The 20,463-nt window shown below is 41.0% G+C and overlaps 1 protein-coding gene across 1 annotated transcript; it reads right to left on the reverse strand.

The window, feature by feature from the left end:
- Positions 1 to 1,092: 1,092 nt before the first annotated feature.
- On the reverse strand, positions 1,093 to 7,300 carry CUNH5orf63 (chromosome unknown C5orf63 homolog). Its single transcript, XM_047084096.1, has 3 exons — positions 7,150 to 7,300; positions 2,851 to 2,907; positions 1,093 to 1,698 (listed from the first exon to the last, which is right to left on the reverse strand). Exons 1-3 carry the CDS (start codon positions 7,261 to 7,263, stop codon positions 1,528 to 1,530), a joined length of 342 nt encoding a protein of 113 aa, XP_046940052.1. The 5' UTR covers positions 7,264 to 7,300; the 3' UTR covers positions 1,093 to 1,527.
- Between the last annotated feature and the right edge of the window lie 13,163 nt (positions 7,301 to 20,463).

Genomic DNA, 20,463 nt, shown 5'->3' on the forward strand with positions numbered 1-20,463 from the left:
TCTTCGTTTTGCCATATGATGTAACATAAACACAGCAGTGATATTTCATCATATTCAGTGAGTTCCATCCACACTCAAAGGGGGAAGGAATTATACGAGGGTGAGGGTTTGCTGGGGTCATCCTAGAATATTGCCTGCCATGGGGCTCAACAAATAATATCAAATGTGTCCCAGAAATTTGTAAATTATAAACAGTGCTATTCAATTGTAATGGTTTTTTTTTTTTTTCCCCTCTTGTCACTTTGGAAGGCTTTTTAAGTTGCTCCCAAATCTGTGTTGAGTACAGAATCATCGAGGATGTTGTATATGACATAATACAAGGAGGTCCATACAGTGAGCCCAGGTAGCACTGGAAATTCAGGGTGGGTAGCAAGACCTGGTCCAACAGCTGACTGGCTACATTACCTTAGGCTAAGTCCCTGAAACTCTCTGAATGTCAGATTTCTCATTGTGTATGAAATGAAGGGGTGGGACTAGACCATGTATAAAGTTGGCCAGCTCTAACATTCTAGAATTTCTGAGACTAAATCATACTGTTCAAATTAAAATCTAGCCAAGTGACTCACAATATCCAAATTCATTAAAATAGTTTGCAAAAGAATTTCATTATAGATGAAATTACAGTGACGTGATTTTAAGAGAAAAAGGCAATTTTGTTTTAAAGCGAAGCCATTGCTCCATTGGTCGAACCTGCCTAAATATAAGCCAGGGTACACAACCACATTTTTAATACTTTGCCTAAATGGTGAAGAATATTGTCTTTAGATGACATAGCTATCCAGTTATGTCCAGAAGTGAATTTTCTCCAAGATATTAAAACCTGATACTGTTTTACAATTTGAATTAACTCAATTGATGACGAATGAATAACTATCCAAGGCAGCCCTCAAATATTATGAATCAATTCACTGACTACGTGTAAAGCATGTTGAGATTCTTATGTACATTTTGGAGGTTTAAATCCTTCTTTTGTTTTTCTCAAATGAAGTCTTTTTCACTAGGATAATTATTCTCTTCTACCCCCCAAAAAATGAATTCTAATTTTAAACAGGTATTATTAAATCCCACTGAAATAGGCTTCATGCAGATGTATTTGTTAAAACATCCCTTTATTGACTGTGCACAGTTATTAACAATTCACATTTCACTTTATCTACTGAGTAGAAGAGCATTTATTCTTTCATTAAAAAGTTAAGCCCTTAGGGCAGCAGCAGGGATGCAGAGCCTTCTTCCTATAAACTGTACCATCCAGTGTGCATGTGAAATGCTTCCATATTAATACAAAAAGGAAGAATAAATAAAACAAACAGACCTCTCCCGCCCTCCATCATCCTCTCGCTGCCAATACACTCCTCTTATTTTATAAAGTGCCCACAGGTAAACCATTCCCACATCGGTACAGCCACCAATTGGAAAAGTAATGTCACCATTTATTGGGCACCACCTGGTCTAGAACGTCTGTAGGGTGTGTGAAAGGCCACGGTCATGTCCTCAGGAAGATGCCATCTGGACAGAGAGGGTGGAGGATCATAAACCTTGCCGCTCAAGTTTCTGGAGCTGCTTTTCAAGTTTTGAGATGTCTACTCGATGCATCATCAGAAACTGGCCATTCAAATGAAAGACGGGGATGTCAAATTTATACCTTTGATACCAAGCAGAGTTTTCTGGAAGTGTGATGTCCACCTCCTGTAAAATAAACTGAAACAGAGACAGACTAAAGCTCTGAATTTTGGAGACCACGGAATGATACAACAGCCACAGTGCCAACCTGATGCCCAGACTTGCTCTCATGTGGAGGGGTTTGCTGTGGTCTGAGGTCCCAAGTGATCTCATGTCCCTGATTTCCACAACCTGATTGATTTCATTATATTCCTTAACTCTCTGTTTTGCCATTTTTCTGCCACACCTGTTTACATTCAGCGTCAGGTCACTACTCCATTTCCAGTGAAATAAAATACGTCCCGACCAGAAGGCTGAGAATCAAGACAGATGTGCTTTGCATGTGAGAACGGGAAAGGTGTCATGGTTTGCTGCAGGAAAACACCTCGGGGGAAATGACAGAGTAAGGTAAAAGGAATGCGGACAAAAGTTTAAAGAAAGCATCAACATGGCACCTGCTAGTTAGCTTTGATTCATATTAAGAGTCAGAGTAAGAAAACCAGCACTGCTCAGAGAAAAACACTTCGGGGTAATGAGTTTTGTGGAAATTAGCACTGAAATCTCTCTCTGAAGAATAGAAAGAAAATTTAAATGAAAAATCATTTAATTTCTTCCTAAAGAAAGGATCCAGGCAAACACTCTATACTACCTATGCTCTCCATTCCATGTACATAAAGCCACACTCTGTTAGGCAGGTTTCCCCCGCTTTTTGAAAGTTTGCATCAGGCCACTTGGCTGTTATGAAAGACCTACATTAGTACCTGTTTTGCTACCTGAAAAAAAAAAAAAACGGAAAGGGATTTTTGCTTTCATGAAAAAAGGTGAAAGGTGAAAAAAGTGCTCAGCGTTTGGCCATTCTAGAGTCACGGCGCACCGTGAGCAGCGAGAGTGGTGCCGCCAAGCTCCTTCCCCGCGAACCTACGGCAGCATCCAACATCCAGCCCCGAGAGCTTTGAACTGTGTCTGTGAGCATCTGTGCTTTACCTCGGTTTATTCTGTGCATCCTTTAGCAAGATGTGTCCTGAAGTATCGGGAAAGCCTGAGAGAGGTTATTTTTTGGGTCTGGGAATGCTAAAAATTTTTTCTACATAAATTAACGTTAAATGCTCCTTTGCTTCTGACCACTTCGGCATATGAAGGTTGGATAGGAATGCTCTACTTGCAGATAGCGGAGGGGGAAACTGGTGTTACCCTGTTTTTATAAGCCTCCAGCACTTCCTTGGCTTCATCACAAAGGGGGCATGGATCCTACAGGAAGGAAAAAATAAAGCCATTAAATCCAAGGAATGACATGTAACCCAACAAAAACCACAAGAAGCAGATTATGCTTATTTTAAAGGATTTGTTTTTTCACCAGGTTAGTTATACTGTTTTATTTCCAAAGCAAAACATTGCCATAGAATCCTATAAATAGCTAGAGTTTCACGGTAAACGGGCTGTCAGCACTTTTTAGTAGTTTTGATTTTTCACAATTAATAAATCTACCTATACATAAATGTATACACATATATACTAAATTTAGATGCTTACATTTGTTACACATGTATATGTGTGTACATTAATATGTACATATCACATATACATACACATACATGTGTAACAAATTAAGCATCTAGATTTAGTATATATGTGTAAACATAGATATATACACAAACACACCATAATTTAAATGCTTATATTTTTTGTTACTGGCTTTATCTAATTCATATTGGGGAAGATTATCTTTCATTGACTCTAGTCAAGGGCTTTGTCCTTCCTATGTCAGGAGCACTTTTCTGGCCTGGCTAACATGACCATAATAGCTGAGAGTCTGGTTTTGGAGGCGTTGAGCTTTGCCTGCCTGATTTTCCTCATCAGTCCACAGGAATAAACTCACTGAGATGGAGTTAGATAGTGATTGCCCCACCTTCAAAAAGGGAGAAATCTCTATTTACTTTGGATCATGACTGTACCAACTCTTTAATGGTCTTCCTTTTTTCTCATTACAAGCATCAGTAATAAATTTCCCAGGTTAATTCTCCACTATAGGAGCAAGCAAGTTTTAGTGCCTGTTGTTGTTTGTATTCTTTAACCACCTAGTAGAGGAATCTGTTTAGAATGCTATGGATCTCTGGCAGATTTTAAAATCTTCTCAGCCCTAGACTCTATGAACAGCGACTAGCTATAGGTTCTCTTGCACGAGCTGAAAATAGACTCAACGTTACTGATGCTTATATAAAACCCGCTTTTTAACATGACAAGAAGAGGTGAGCTGTTATATAAAAGAAAGGCCCCTCCTCCAGCTTAACTCCCAACTTGTTTCAAAATAGGGACCCAGATCCTCAAAAGGCAGTTTTTCTTCAGAAGGGTCTTTCTGGCCCTGACTTCCTGCTTCAGAGAATTAGGCTCACCATTTATTATGAGCATCATCAATAAACAGATTATGGATAGTCTGTTATGTTTCAAGATAATCATGTGAAATTTTCTGAGAAAGTTACAAAAAGTCAACATATTTTTTTATTATTTATTTTGAGAAAGAGCGAGAGAGTGTACAAGCTCGCGTGAACATGGGACGGGCAGAGAGAGAGGGGGAGAGAGAATTCCAAGCAAGCTCTGTGCTGTAAACGCAGAGCCCGATGTGGGGCTTGATCCCACAAACCATGAGACCATGACCTGAACTGAAATCAAGATTCAGATGCTTAATCAACTGAGTCACCCAGGCACCCCCAACAGAGGATTTTATTTATTTATTTTTAAAGTTTACTTATTTATTTTGAGAGAGCAAGAGAGAGAGAGCACGAGAGTTGGGGAGGGGCAGAGAGAAAGGGAGAGAGACAGAGAATCCCCAGCCGGCTTCACACTGTCGGTATACAGCCCGAGGTGGGGCTTGAACTCATGAACCATGAGATGAAGACTTGAGCTGAATTTGGACACTCAACTTAGCCACCCAGGTGCCCCCTAACCAAGGATTTTAAAAGCAGAAGCAAAACAGGAACAAGCTAAACTACAGAAAGACCAAATATACCAACATTTTGCTTTTATAATAAAAAACTCCATAGAACCTTGATCATGTTTTCTGTTTTTGTAAATATGAAAATCTGAGCAAGTTATCATGTGTATATGTATTTTTGTAAGGAAAGGTTCATCAAATTTTAAAGAGGCCTGTGAACGGAAAAAGACCAGTGGTCTGGACCATTCAAACATCCTTATCTAGGACTTCCCATGACACCAAAAGAGCACTTATTCACTCTGTCCCTGAAATACAGTGGACATTTGTTGGGTTGGCCATCCCATTCCCCTTTCTGGTAGCAGGAATTCTGTGCTTTTGCCTCACAGAACTCGCTCTCAGCAGTTGCTGACGTCATCCCTGAACAAGAAGGGTGGAACAGTTCACTTAGGCTGAGTCCATCAGCACATCCTCTCCCTCTCCCCGATTGACCTAGGCTGAGTCCATCAGCACATCCTCTCCCTCTCCCTGATTGACCTAGGCTGAGTCCATCAGCACATCCTGTCCCTCTCCCCGATTGACCTAGGCTGAGTCCATCAGCACATCCTCTCCCTCTCCCCAATTGACTTAGGCTGAGTCCATCAGCACATCCTCTCCCTCTCCCCAATTGACTTAGGCTGAGTCCATCAGCACATCCTCTCCCTCTCCCCAATTGACTTAGGCTGAGTCCATCAGCACATCTTGTCCCTCTTCCCTATTGACTTAGGCTGAGTCCATCAACACATCCTATCCCTCTTCCCTATGAATGACTCAGGGATTGGCCAATCTTATGGCCAATATATGCCATATGGCCAATCTAATTGGCCAATTATATGCCTAATGACCTGAATCAAGGATTCATTACAAATTTTAAGCTAAATGGAAAATTAGTGTGGTTTTTTTTCTTTTTTCTTTTTTTTTTTTTGCAAATGTTTTTGGCTAACTTGTCTTTTGTTCATACTGACAAATAATGCAGAATTGTTAGGCCGAATGAGCACCATTAGCCTTAAGGGATTATTTTATTTTTGTGGTTAATTCTCATATGCATATATAGACACAGATGATGAAATATTTTTATTCCATAATTTCCAACAATGCATTATATACTTATGGATATAAAGAGAATTATAAACTATAGCCTCAACAAGAAATTCAATTTTAAAAAATGACTTAAACTTTACTATTAGACAGCCATCAAATATTTTCAGATTGCTAAAATGCCTGAAATCTGAAAAACCTAATAAACAAGAGAACTTTTTTGCTTGAATCAGGACTATTATTCACTAAAGTTAAGTCCATTACCCTATACTTTATTTCTTTCTTTGATTATGGATCACACAAAGAAATGTTAACTAGCAAAAGGAAATTCAGCAATGTTTGTATTATAAATTTCAGGGGGAAAAAGGTCTTAAAAATTTTAAACAGTGGTGGCTTCACACTAGTGTTAGGGATTAGAAAACAAGTACAGTCAATCCTTGTTATTTGTAGCTTTAATATTTGCAAAGTTGCTTATCATTGAAACTTATTTGTGGTGCTTCTGTGGTCATTCAAAAATATTTGAGGACTTGCACAGAGAAGTGAAAAATCTGAGTCACTCAAAAGTGTCCATTCCCAGCTGAGGTCAAACAAAACAGTGGTCCACCTTATTGTTTCAGGTCTCCTACTGTCAACAAGTGTCCTTTTCATGATCTACTGACGGCCATGCTTTTTGCATGTTTGTACTTTTTGTTGATTTTGCTACCTAGAATGGTCCCCACACACTGCTGAAGTGCTTTCTAGTGTTTCTAAACACAAGAAAGCTGTGATGTGCCTTACAGAGAAAATATTGTGTTATATAAACTTTGTTCAGGCATGAGATGTGGTGCTGTTGGCCATGAATTTGACGTTGATGAATCAACAATATATATTAAATAAAGTGTCTTTAAATAGAAACATACATCAAACAAGGTTATGTATTGATCAGTTGACAAAAATGTTGTGACCAGAAACTCACAGGAATCAAACCTTGTATTTCTCCTGGGACGAACGGTTTGGTGTTCACTAATTCAGTGTTTGTGGTGACTTCATAGAACATAGCTACCACAAATGAAAAGAATTAACTGTATTTCTAAGTGATATATTTATAAACATCATCTATTCTGATAGTTCTTTCTTCTGACATAGGGATCAAATGACTATTAAATATATTAGTTTACTCCCTGAAAATGGTGAGACAGTGAGGTGTCTGGGTAGAAAAGAGAGTATGCAGACAGTGTGGCACCTACTTGGGGTTCTCCATCTCTCTCTGTCTCCCTCTGCCTCTCCCCTGCTCACGCACACATGCTTTCTCTCTCTCAGACATTAAAAGAAAAGAGAGTAGTACTGTTCTAAGTGGATCTGAAAACTGGAGGAGCAGGTCTGAGGAAAGTTTGTTCCACTGCTTTTCCGTCAACTTTTTTCCCCTTTCTTCAATGTACAATTCTCTTCATCCAACATTCTAATACTTTTTGTTTTTGAATTAGTAATTTTACTTTTTCACTCTGTACCTTTGTAAATAAGGTCAGCACAGGCAGAACAGTCTTAGAGGCAGAACGATTTCTCAAGAGGAGTCGAAAGGAGTATTTGGCAAGTTGCATGCTATTTCCTTGAAACCAGAGCATCTTAACTCTGCCAAAAGAAAAATAGACCAGTAAACTTACGTGCCCTAGATTTTGCTGTTTATAATATGAACAGTAAGCTGCAAGCCTCTGATGGAATTTAAAGACTTGAGAACTTCTTGGAGTCCAGGAGTGTCAGAGAGGCCCAGATGTTTGGCAAGTCTCCACACTGCCTCAACATTCAGTGTATTCCAAACAAAACAGAACTTAGAATGGGAAAATATCCATATTTATGGATGAGCTGTGTGCCTAATCACTTGGTTTCTGCAAGCAAACTGCATGGGTTTGTTCATTTGAATACAAAATTAAATTTCACCTGCAGATTGTGCCAGCATCCTGATTCCCTAAAATGTGGAGGTTTCCTGAGATGGTTTTTATTTGCAGAGATAGCTTATCTTATTGGCAAGCTTTCAATGACACACAGCCACCTTCATGGTAAAGGAAACAGTAATTAAGCAGCACAAATCCCCAAATGAAGGTTAAGGCTGTTTTTTAGGATATCCATATCCCCCTCCCCCACCCCCTGCTGCAAAAGATGGGGAAACACGGAACAGTAGTAAGAGGAACTATAGGGGAGAATTGGGTCGAGTTGACTTGTCAGAAACAAAGATCTACTCAACTCCTTCAGTATTTTAAAAGGAGATTGCCATCGTTTTTTAAAACATACACAAATGTACTGGTGTTACTACTGGAGATACTCCAATACGAACAGCTTGGTAATAGCAGCATGTCAAACACTAGGCTTTGAAGCTCCCCCATCTTGCTACTTTTCTCGACATAAGACAGCCTACTTATTCCTAGTTATTCTACTGAGCCTCCAGCTTTGTCCTTAAAACTACAAATATGGTAATTTCACTTTTAAAACACATATGCACTGTTGACTTATCATTAATCAATATTCTCAAGATGAATTCATTCCTGGGATATCCGTTTTTTTAACTTTGCTTTACTCTTTCTCTCCAACTTCACCTCACCTTCCCTTCCTTATCTTGGCATGCTGCAGCCACAAAGATTCTCTTTTGTTCCTTGAATACCCAAAGATCATTTCTTCATCAGGATCTCTGCACTCGATGTCCTTTTGCATAAAAAGCTCTTAGGTAGCTTCTCATTTGTCCTGGGTCATGCTTTAGTGACTGCCTTACCAAGGTTGACTAGCCCACCACACTGCATCCTTATGCTTCACTATAGTTTTATCTTTTTTTTTTTTAATGTTTATTCATTTCCTGAGAGAGAGAGAGAGAGAGAGCGAGCAGGGGAGGGGCAGAGAGAGAGGGAGTCACAGAATTGGAAGCAGGCTCTAGGCTCCAAGCTGTCAGCACAGAGCCCGACGCGGGGCTCAAACTTATGAACTGCGAGATCATGACCTGAGTTGTAATAGGATGCTTAACAGACTGAGCCACCAAGGCGCCCCAGTTTTCTTTTATCTTTTACTGCCTGAAACTATTTATTTACCTCTGTGTCTCTTCTACTACAATGTGAGTTCCATAGGGGCAGGTACTTTTTCACCCCAGTGTCCCCAAGCATCTGTAATTAACTTGGCACATAGTAGGTGTTCAGTTATTCGTTTGAATATTTAAGGTATTGGAGTGAGTCTTTCTCTACCTCTTTTTCTCACCTCTAACCTTGATCAGACACTCATTGTGCACAGTGGTCACTAATTAAGCAGATCACATGTCATAGCTAAAGGTTAGTGTTCCTCAGGGTGCCCACAAGACTATGGGCACTACAGTTGGTCCCAACCCTTTCATCACCAACTCAGATCTCTGCTTGCTCTACTCCACAGAGCATGACTCTATTAATTATGTGCTAATCTCTACTGCTGACTAGGTTTCCTAGTGTAAGATTAGTCTTAAACTCATTCAAACAGAATTATATGATATTGGAGAAAAATACCATCTCATGTCAAACTAATGTAAAGACCAGAGGACAAAAAGATTGGATTCTGATCTGTAAAACAATAATCTTTCCTTCACTCTTAAACTGGTAGCCTTCCACTTGTCCCTGGATCTCCCTGTTAACTGAGTGATCTCCCTAACGCATAGGAGGGAATGTGATGAGCACTGTGCAAGGATCTGCTACTCAGGATTATTCTAAGATGGAAAGTAGATATAAACAGTTTCACAGTACACTGTGCTACTCTCAACCAATTGGTAAGCCCTGGCATACACATTTTCTATAAATTCAGCAGAATCAACAACTCCAGTACGTAAATGTGGTTGAAAACAACAGCTTCCAAGCATGGCTTTGTCTACACATGATATAAATGAGGAGGGAAGGTCTCTGTTTGCCATGTTTACTCTAGGTAACAATTTCTCCCCCGTTGGTTTTGGGAACCAAAACCAGGTTGGGTGTAGGTTGGGAAGGCCCTACACCCACAGTGGCACATCTTCCTGGGGAATGGAATTTAAAAAGCTGTACTATATGAAGGAGAAAGGAAACAAAATATTAGTTTCGTTAAAGACAGAACCACAGATCTTAGAAATGAGAAGGATCAGGCCCTCTATGGCAGTGACCTAAGACTATCACCAGGATAGTGAACTGTACCTACATGCTTCTGGTGGAGGGGTTTAAGATTTATTGATGTCTCGCTGGTAAGGAAAAGAACTTACTGCTTTTACCTAGCTGAGTTGAGATGTTAAAGGCTTTGAAAAAAAATTCACATTCACAATGGAAATCTGCTTCGGTATTTCCAACATGACAAAACACAGCATGTGGTCTTGGTTGCACCCAAGACAAATAAAACCTGTCATAGTAAACAGAGATGCTATTCATTCCAGATTTGCTGAAATATTTGTTCACCCAACCCAGAGAGCTGAGTCTTTAGTGATGCTACACCCATTCTATTTAAAATTAGTTCTCTTTCCATTATTAGTCTCCATCTCTACCTTTTCTCATGTACTTAATCACTTAAACATGGCGTATTTGTTTACTGAGAAATGCCTTACTTAGCATTATGTAATTTTACTACCTGTGTATCTTCCAGATGTCCTAAGGCACATGCATTTTACCACATTGTTAAATTAACTTTTTTTCTTTGTAAGCACTGTAGGAGAATATTATATTAGAGTATGATATGAAAAAAAGCTCCCTATACCTCTCCTAGGCAGAAATAAGATATTAAGGCTGCAATTCTGAACACTGGAGTCCCCTTAGTTTTAGAAATAAATGAAAAACGATATACTCCAATTGGAACTCTCTAATACTCTTCTTAGAATATTTTACTAACTCTGTAAACCCTCACACTATTGCTGTCAATGTCACACTCACTGAATCATGCCTTCTTGAAGTAAAATCTTAATATGGGCTACTCTGTCAATGTGACATTTTCATTAGCTCTATTATTTTTGAACAGTATCTCAGCATTATAAAAAAATACTCTGAAAGGCAGTCTCTGTCTGTTAGCTCATGACTGGGAGAGGACAGCACCTTTTTGATTATGTCATTGAATTTAGTCATGAAACTTGTGTCCTTACTACATATAGACACAATTTTATCCTTTGTGTTTTGTTACATGCCTCTGTGATATGAGCAAAAAGAGCTGTGTTCATAATATCAAAGAAGCACAATTGGGTCACCTTTGTCACAGACAAAAAAAAAAAAGTAAAAGGCCTAAGACTGGATTTAGAATGTGCCTAAAACAAATTCCACAGCCTAACAATAAAGATGGTGACTCCTGCTGTTTCAAGTCCACTGCTGCTCAGAGGCGTGGATCACCCTGAAAGAGAAAGGGAATGCCGGCTTTTCAACAAACTGAGGCTGACTCCAGTGGTCTTTATGGCGGAATCAAATACAACATGGGGGAGGACTGATTGGACCCATTCAGCCCTCCTTGAAGCAAGATAAGGAAAATAACTTAACTTTATAGCATTTTCCCTGTGAGGCACTCAAGGGCATACTATTAAAGCAACTGATTACAGTACAGAAGGAAGCCAGGGTCGTTTGAGCCTTTATTAGGGATTATTCATTTCTTGCATGAGGAGCTGCCCAGACTCGGGCTGCGTATCACTTACGTGGGGTCCCTGGATTCTTCAAACACTGCGTGTGTCTGATTAGAAGGGAAACAACATTGTTCTCGCCTGAGTAGAGAAACTGACCTTCACTGACCAGAATTTTTATTTCATACAAAGAACCTTTTGGCACGCTGGATCTCCAGGCTCACATGATCCCTCATCAGCAAGCTGCAGTGTTAGTTCATGTGCAAAATGAACAAGTCTGTCTAAGCCCACGTACTGCCTTGGTTATTAACAGGTAATGTTGGAGCTTCTTTGCAAGAGTATAATGTAAATTTAATGCTGAGCTGACATTAACCAAACACTATTACAGTAGCTCTTGCTGAACCTGTGTTCCACAAGGAGGGGCTCGGGGCTTCCATTTAGTCATTTGTGCCATATGAGATGCTAAGTCCTCATTTCACATTCATTACCACCTGAGTATAACGTTCCTATTTTTACCCAAATGACTGGAAACACACGTGTGTATGCACGCACGCACACACGCGCATGCACACACACGCACCACACACCTCTACCGAGAACAAAAGCCCATCATTTTAGATGACTGAAAGTGTACGTAATGAGGTGAGGTTGCTCTTAGGGGTCTTGTCTGGTCATTGGGCTCGAGCTAATCCAGGGAAACAGGGCCACCTGTTGCCTCGCCAGTGCTCCTCTGTGTCACCTGTGTCCAAGCCTCCTTCTCTCCAAACAAGTGGGAGCCCGGCCTGGGCTCTTGGGGGACGAGGACAGGCAGCATAAAGGGATGCAACCAAAGCTGAAAATGGAGCAGATACTGTGAGGCATCAACCCTAAGGGGCGAAGCGGGGCTAGAATGAGGCCACAGGATAGAAGCAGAGCTTGGGACCCTCAGTCACTGGCACGGGTGGGACGGCAGGTGCTCGGCTCTTCAGCCTTGGCAGTCAGAGTCCCAGGCCAGGGGAACTGCCTAAGCCCTGGAGCCAACTGAGGCAAGGTGTTGCAACAAAGATCCGAGCTGACTACCCATCTGAGGCCCACTGGCACGTGGTGTCATGCTCAGCTTCCTTCTTCTCTTCTTTTTCTGAATTGAGGCACAATTAACATTTTATTAGTTTCAGGTGTACGAACATAATGATTCGATATTTGTATCTCCCATGAAACAATCAACACAGCCTCTTTCTGACCACGGAGTTGGACTGCTGATTCAAGCCCACACAGCACATGAAACCATACGTCATGGCCCAGGCCCGGGGAACAAGAAGAGGCCTCTCACACCACATGTCCACCTCCCTTCCTGCAGCTTCTTTTTCCAGATTTCAGTGCCAACAGCTTCACCACACAGGGGGCCAGAGAAGGCAGTAGAAAATCAGTCCCAGAAAGGAATGACTGGTCACATGAGTGCCTAGAGACAAAACCCCTTTTTTTTCCCCTTCACATTACTACCATGACTATGGGATTTCCAGGTATCTGGATGTCTCTATTTCCCTGTTTATACTCAGTGGTGCTATGTTAATTTTCATTCAACACACCGTTCTGGTAAGTCCTTTAACTCTCTCAAGTGTGGGACTTGCCAATACAGTAAGATTACAATTTCACTGAAGGTATTTACACCTACCACTTAGTACAAGTGTCCTGTCCCCATATCCCACCTCCTTCAAATTCTCAGTAAATTAAGCCATTTTTTCCCCTTCATCCTGTTTGGTGTTTAGCCCATTTCTTTCCGCCCAAGTAAAACTCTCATGTGGAAAAGTCACCTCCACACACTAGATACAAGCAGCAAGAATAATAGAGGGATATACTTCAGCGGATTCAGGAGAAGGGAGTTAAACTCTTAACTGAAACAATATAAATACAGGAGGGATTACAACCGGAACATTTAACGGCCACCTCTAAATGCTGTAAGGGAAAGGAAAAGAAGAGTACTGTGGGCTGAGATCAGAGGTGGCTTCACAAGAGTAGGATCCTAAATCATCTCGGATTTGGATATGTACCAAAAAGGGGAAACATCTCAAAGCTGGGATTAGACACAAAGGCGCTGTAGTACGAATGCCGTGGCCTGTTTGATGGGAGCCACTGAAGGGTTTTAAGCGACAGAGTGATATGATAAAAACTGTGTTTTGGAAGACTGATCTAACAGCTGCATTCAGGATGGACGGCAGAGGAAAGGAGGACAGACAGAGGCGAGTAAGAGTTGAGGTCAGTTATGACAGCCTGGGTGTGGGATGAGAGTCATTCAACAATTATCTGATGTTTTCCAGGTGTTACATGCTATTGTAGGTGCTGGGTTCAGTGGTGACCAGGAAAGCAAGGTACCTGCCTTTGTGGCATCCATATTCCAGTGATGCTGCAGTCAAACAATATCAGATAGTGACAAGTAGAGGAAAGGGAGTAAGACAGGGTGATGTGATGGTAATTAAGGCAGGTCCTTGAAATAAGTACTCTGAGCAGGTGTTGGTTTTACTGAGACCAAAGGCTGAGAAGGTGCAAAAATCTGAAGGAGAAACATTTTGGAGAGAGGAATACGAAGTGCAATGGCTTTAAGGTGAGGACAACGTCAACTTACTGGGAGAAACCAATAGGAGCATGTGGCTTAAGCACAGTAAACAAGGAAGGGGATAGGACTCAAAAATAGTCTCTGGGGGGCAGATCATCTCAGTCCTCATGTGCTATGTTGAGGTTTTAATTACAGTTAGATTTAGAAGAAGGAAGTGATATGATCTCAAATACATTTCTAAAAGATCACTTTAGCTGCTGTGTAAAGAATGGATGGGGGTGGGGGACAAGGGGCCCCGTTAGGGGGCCACTGCGTTAGTCAAGGTAAGAAAGGATGGTGGTGTAGACAAGGACAGAAATCGGGCCAATAGTACTTGGCAATGAATTGGATATGAGGGATTAAAGATGACGGTAAGAACAATTCCAGTTTTGGCCTTGAGCCTCTGGTGGGTGGCAATGCCATTGACTAAAATGAGGAAAACGGAGGCACGTACAGATTGAGGAGTATATGGGACAGCTCTATTAGGGACAAGTTGGAGCTCATGGAGAGAGTGGCCTCACAGGTTTGGTATTCAGGAGAGAAGCCAGGGCTCAAGATAAAAATTTGAGATTCTATCAATTTAGGGACTGTATTTACAGCTATGGAAACAGATGAGATCATCTGTTTAGATAATCTGGAAATTAGATTATCTGAATGATAGAGAGAAAGAAGAGGGCCCAGGACAGATCTCTGAGGCAATCCAGCATGTAGAAGTTGTGTAGAGAGGAGCCAGCAAAGGAAGCAGAAAGAAAGATTGGTGAGTTACAATGATACCCAGGAAAGTGTGTCATCACAGAGGCCAAGGGGAGAAGGTGCTTCCAGAACGAGAACAGGAGTAGTGAAAGAATCTACTACAGATCAGATGGGATGGGTCTGATGTTGCTTCAAAGCAGTGAAATCTTCCAACCAAGGCCTACCCCTAACATGAACTACCTGTCTGGTTTTTGCCTAAAATAACATCTTAACTAAAAGTATATATTTCTGGACAGAAGGACAGAAAGGACAGAAGTAGTGGATTGCAGAGGAGTGCAGGTAAACGTTGATTGGGTAGCTTCAAAAAGAGACAATAAATGTAAAAAAATCTTTGGATAAGTTATAAAGCAGAATAGAGAAATCAGCCTTAACTTTATTACTAAAATGATACTAAAAGTAAGGTATTGTTACCAAAAATTATGATGCTGATTCTATTGACTAAACTGTGCTTTTACTGGCCTCAGGAGGAAGATTTAAACTTCTATAGCATTCTCAGAAAAAGGAAATTGAAAAACTGAAAAATATTTCAAACAGAAATAGCCAAAAACTTGAGATTGTGGACATTACTTAAATAGGAATTTCTAAGACACGATATTGCTGATTGAACCAACATATTTACCTTCTACTCAGGAGGTCACTAAGTCCAGGTGAGACTGGCTGTCTATCTAGACCTTCCAATACTGTGGCACCAAATATTGGTTTAGCTTCCTCAGGCTTCAGAAAATAACAGAACAGGGCACTGAAATGTACTTTTGAGACGTCGAGGTTTCCCCTTGATAGGTTTTAGACAAAGGCCAGTTCCTTTCCAGTTGCTTTTTGCGATACTTGCCATTATATTTTCAAAGATTAAAAAAATTTTTACCAGTGATGTGCTTGATGCATGTCTATCAAACAAGCTGCCTAGGAAATGGTAAAGCTGGATTTTATTGATCATCTCTCAAGACAAAACTTGTTCCAAAGTAATTCTGAATAACTTGTGTAGGGAGGGTAAAATACCTGTAAATAAACACAGCTCCCACTAAATCCTCAGTTGGGCAGTGGTGGGGGGGGGAGCACAAATGGGTAATTCCTCATTTAGAGTTTCAAAAATCACTCTTCATATAGAGTTTCGGCTGGAATTCAGCATGTTTGAATTCCTGGGTGCATTTCTGGGCGAGGATTTCATAGACCTAAACCCTGAAGACAGGCAACTGCCACTAATTAGCTCGGAGATGCTGGCAATTCGTCATCCGTTTAAGCTTCAGTTTCATCAGCTGCACAACAGAAACACGACCCCTTGTCCTGTTCCCTCATTTTACAGACAGGGAGAAACTGTGCCCACAGGCTTTGATATCAGATGTCCTCCTGATCAGAGAAGGGGCATCACACACTGAAGAAAAGGCATGGCAAATAGCCCGTGGCTTTGAAAGGCCCTAAACAAAGAATCTAGAGTAGTTTTTAACCAGACCATTTAGAGAGGACCAGAACTCCCACAGAGATCCAGGCAGAACTGCATGCTGGCTTCTCCAGCCCCTCAATCATAACCAGGAAGCCTTGGCATCGGAAAAGACCCAGCAGAGGAGGGGACGTTAGCATTGCCAGGAACTCGTTTTGCAACTGTTGGAGCCTCTGAGAGGGAAAAGCGCCTCCTAAAAGGCAGAATGATGTATTTTTCTCTCTTACTATTTGACACATTTTAAAAATAATTTTTAATGACAGACCCCCGTCATCTCTGCGCTCTTCTCCCCCTCCAGAAGCATGCTTGTGTTTGCCTCGCAAGCCGACAAATGTGAGGTGGAAGGGGAGAGGAATCCTTAGTGTGAACAAGAGTTTGTTTTAGAATCTCTGGACCTCAGCAGTCACACTTTCCAGATCATTGCTTTTAGAGCAGTCTGCTCGGTAATGGGGTTGGTGCACGTGAAAATGTCAGGGAAGGGTTTGCAGAGGAACATTCAGCTGAGAAAACCAAAATGAAGATGCTAATCAGAAACAGCAGTGTACTCTTACTATGCATTCCCTCTAGCCCCCGGAGGTCCAGAGGGGATTCTGGACTAATTCCTGTTAACACAATAGGGCTAGGACACACTGCACCCCTCCTCTCCTCCAAAAGACACTCAGTCAGCGTCTGGCCCGGAGCCAGAGAGGCATATTCTGAATTCAGAGCGTGCAACAATGTTGAGTACAATTACGACATAATGGCTGCAAACTGTTCCTGAAAGCCAAGAAAACCTGAATGATGTGGTTGGGTTATATCATACATGAGGGCTTAATAGAGTTTAAAAACCAATTTGAAAATTTCTTCATTCCATAAAGATGGCATTAAGATGAGGGCAAAATCATTCTAGTTCAAGGGATGGGAACAAAGTGCATAAGGACTTATGCTGACTCCTTTCCACATTATCCTTCTTAACCAAAATGACCCATTCCCTTTGAAGATATCTGTGATATTTAATACTGACCCAGAAAGAAGGCATTTTCATTAAAGTATCTTAGTTTTATTGTACCCAGCTAGTAATGCCAGTTTCCTTGCTATTTACAAAGCACACAATCCCATTTCCAAAAACAACTCTCTGCCATTCAAAATCCATCCATCCAGGCAGTGTCTTCCATTCATCACTAATACTCTACTATTTCCAATTCATCTTGCCAAAGAGGCAAAGTTATCCCCGTGACCACACAAGAGCTGAAAAGATGTTTCATTCATTTTTAGCCATTTTGTAGCAAGTGAGTGTAGAACCTCTGAGTTACTAAATCCAGCATTTTCTTGGACTTGTGATATCAACAATACCTAGACCTGCTCAGTCTTGATGTTGGAAACAGTGTACCCGTGAGGTCATGCTCCCCTAACCCTCAGTATAGAAGAGTCTATAATCCTCTGAATCCTACTCTGTGACAACATCTATCATGGAATATCTTCATATTTCGGAACTGGGAGGTCACTTTGCAGATCCCCTTGTTTTATGGATAAAGAAACTAATGTTTAACTGAAGCCTTTCACACTGCATTTTTTTGGTTCTTATATTGGTTTTCTATATTTTTTCCTTGAACAATGGCTTATTTTTATACATAATGAGACCACCGCAGAATTTCCAGAATGAGAAGGCATCTCCAAGTTCAACCTCCTTTCTTCCCCACCCCCCCAAAAAAAATCTCAGCAAGCTTTATACATAAATCCTCAGAGTATAGCAGATGAGATATCGCATTTTGTTTAAAGTTTAATTTAAAGATGGAGAGTGAGGAAAGGCTCAGCTTCAGACAGCAGAATTCTTTTATTATAAGAATGAGGTTTGGTCTCTAAATCTAAGAAGATAAAGATTAACTTCATTTTTGAACCTGGAGAAACAGAGCTGAACTTAGAGCTCTCTCTCTCTCTGTTTTTTTTTTTTTTTCTCCAGTCTAATGTCCTAGGCTGCCTCAGCTGACTGAATTTCTATTAAGTAACAGTATCCTTCCTCCTGGCTCACTGGAAGAACTATGTATTTTAAAAAGTAAAGAATTAATAATCAAATCATTGAAACTCATGTCCTTCCTCCTGACTAAACTAGAAGCCATTTCCCCAAGATTTCATGATTAATATGAAAAAGTACAGGAACAAAGAAAGGAAGTTCATGTGTTTCCAGAAGTAACATTCTGGTTTCTGTGGCAATCCCACTGGCAACAGAAGGGAGCAGTGTATCCCACCTGCCTGCCCCATGACAACACAAAAAGCTGTCAACTTTGAACTCCTTGGGAATGTGAGCAAAGTAGAGAAGATGACTGTGGCTTTCTTTCTGTCGTATTTGGGCAACCTAGCCTTAAAATAATGACCATACATAGATCCTCTATCCTTAAGGCAGGACGAAACAAAGATACTAGTGCCCTAGGTAAGCTAGCAAATTAGTATGCCTTCAAAAGGACACTCTTCAAATATTTGCTCAACAGGTCTTTGGGTGAGGAGTTGAGCATGGCAGGCTGGATGGAGGGTGGAGACAGCGCTCCTGGAGCCTTTCAGCTTGCATGTTCCATTCAACACAACCAAGGCCCTGTAGCCGATCAGGTCATATCTCCTTGGAAGGCAGTTTGGTGATCACATACATACCGAGATTCTCAAACATGCACTTCCCTACTCCACGCTGTTCATCAAAACGTTAGTAACTGCCGTATTTACACTGCATCTAGTAATCTCTTGAAAGATTACTGTTTTATATTCCTTTCTCTACCTGTTGCATTCCCAATGATGCTATAGATCCAACCTCCCTTCAGGGACACTGTCTTTTCATTTCTAAAGCATGTGCTGAGTGTTTGCAGCATGTCAGGCACTAGAAATGTAAGAGTGTCAAGATGCTTTCTTTGCCCGTAAGGACCTCACACTTTGGGCAGAAGAAAGATTTACAAACAATGCAATACTGCAGTGATGGAGCCTACAGTAGTAAAACAGTTGTTAGTCGATACTACTGGCGAAATGCTCTGAAATCCTTGGAGATGGATACTTTCTTAAAACAAAAGATATTTTGAGTTTTGTTCTGGAAACCCCATCTTTGGTAAGGATTAGAATTGATGTTTTCTTTTTTTATTTTATTTATTTATTTATTTTTTTTTCAACGTTTATTTATTTTTGGGACAGAGAGAGACAGAGCATGAACGGGGGAGGGGCAGAGAGAGAGGGAGACACAGAATCGGAAACAGGCTCCAGGCTCTGAGCCATCAGCCCAGAGCCTGACGCGGGGCTCGAACTCACGGACCGCGAGATCGTGACCTGGCTGAAGTCGGACGCTTAACCGACTGCGCCACCCAGGCGCCCCTTCTTTTTTTATTTTTAATAATTTGTTTTTTTAACATTTTTATTTATTTTTGAGAGAGAACATGAGCGGGGGAGAGGCAGAGAGAGAGAGACACACACATAAAGAAGCGGAAGCAGGCTCCAGGCTCTGCACTGTCAGTACAGAGCCCAATGCGGGGCTTGAACTCACCAACTGTGAGATCACGACCTGAGCTGAAGTCGGACGCTTACCCAACTGAGCCACCCAGGCGCCCCCAGAATTTATGTTTTCATGACTCCATTTTCTTGTAACTGGGATGTTAGGGATGTGGGATAATTATCTATGAGAAACATAGCCCAGACATCTCATTTTGCATATTCTTTCTCAAATGATTTTGTCCCTTGAACTTGCTATGGAGATGGATGAAGGAAGCTTGCCTAGTCCCTGCTATCTGTGTGGATCCCTGGATCCGGATGGTTTCTTCCCTTCAAAATAATTGCAAACGAGATTAAAGCTGCATGCAGGAACTATCCCAACTGGCTTTTGGCTTCCTCTGATGTACACCCCTTAAATAAAATAGTGGCAAAATTAGATTTAAAATAAGGAGCATAAAAACCTTACTGTTTGTACCATATTACCTCAAGGTCTTGCTATGGTGTGAAACCCCGAACCCTGGCATTAGAGTAACTGAATGTAGCAGCCATCTAGAGTATACACATGTTATGAAATACAAAAACTTTACAAACAAAAAATAACTTATTTTGAAGGCATATCTCCACCCTGCTTCTGGTACTTAAAGGTACAACAGAGCCAGGCATCTGGAATAAAATAGAAATACAGTCCAATAAATTCCCAACTTGGAAAATCCTCATTTCTATTACCTTACCTGCCATCAATCTATCTAAATAAAACCACATAGCAACATTTTCTTCTAGTGAAGGAGACAAAAATAAAACAAAACTGATTCTTCCCCAGCAAGCGGCTACTGACCACAACAAGCATGAAGAAAGGAAATCTGGGGAGTTTGCCTGTCTAAAGCACCAGCCCCACGAATCTTAATTTTCACAACAGTACCTTTCTGGTTCCAGGCAATTCTTCAGCAGAACAGAACCCAGGTTATTAGGCTATGACATTTCACACAGAAGCAGGATTTAGCCCTGCCTTATCCTGATATTACCATAATCACTCAGTATTTCCAGGGGACACATCTTTTTCCAAGTGTTTTAAA

This window comes from Lynx rufus, unplaced genomic scaffold (genome assembly GCF_022079265.1).
Source record: "Lynx rufus isolate CCGP_SWC_20201006 ecotype Redwood Valley unplaced genomic scaffold, mLynRuf1.p SCAF_1, whole genome shotgun sequence".
In the NCBI taxonomy this organism is placed as follows: domain Eukaryota; kingdom Metazoa; phylum Chordata; class Mammalia; order Carnivora; family Felidae; genus Lynx; species Lynx rufus.

Bases quoted from the DNA above. Each gene is read 5' to 3' on its own strand.
- CUNH5orf63 (XM_047084096.1), bottom strand. From the start codon at position 7,263: ATGCTCTGGTTTCAAGGAAATAGCATGCAACTTGCCAAATACTCCTTT. The intron at 2,908-7,149 runs GTACAGAGTGAA...TCCTTCCTGTAG, and splicing joins TGCTGACCTTATTTACAAAG to GATCCATGCCCCCTTTGTGA. The intron at 1,699-2,850 runs GTAACACCAGTT...TCTCTGTTTCAG, and splicing joins TGGAGGCTTATAAAAACAGG to TTTATTTTACAGGAGGTGGA.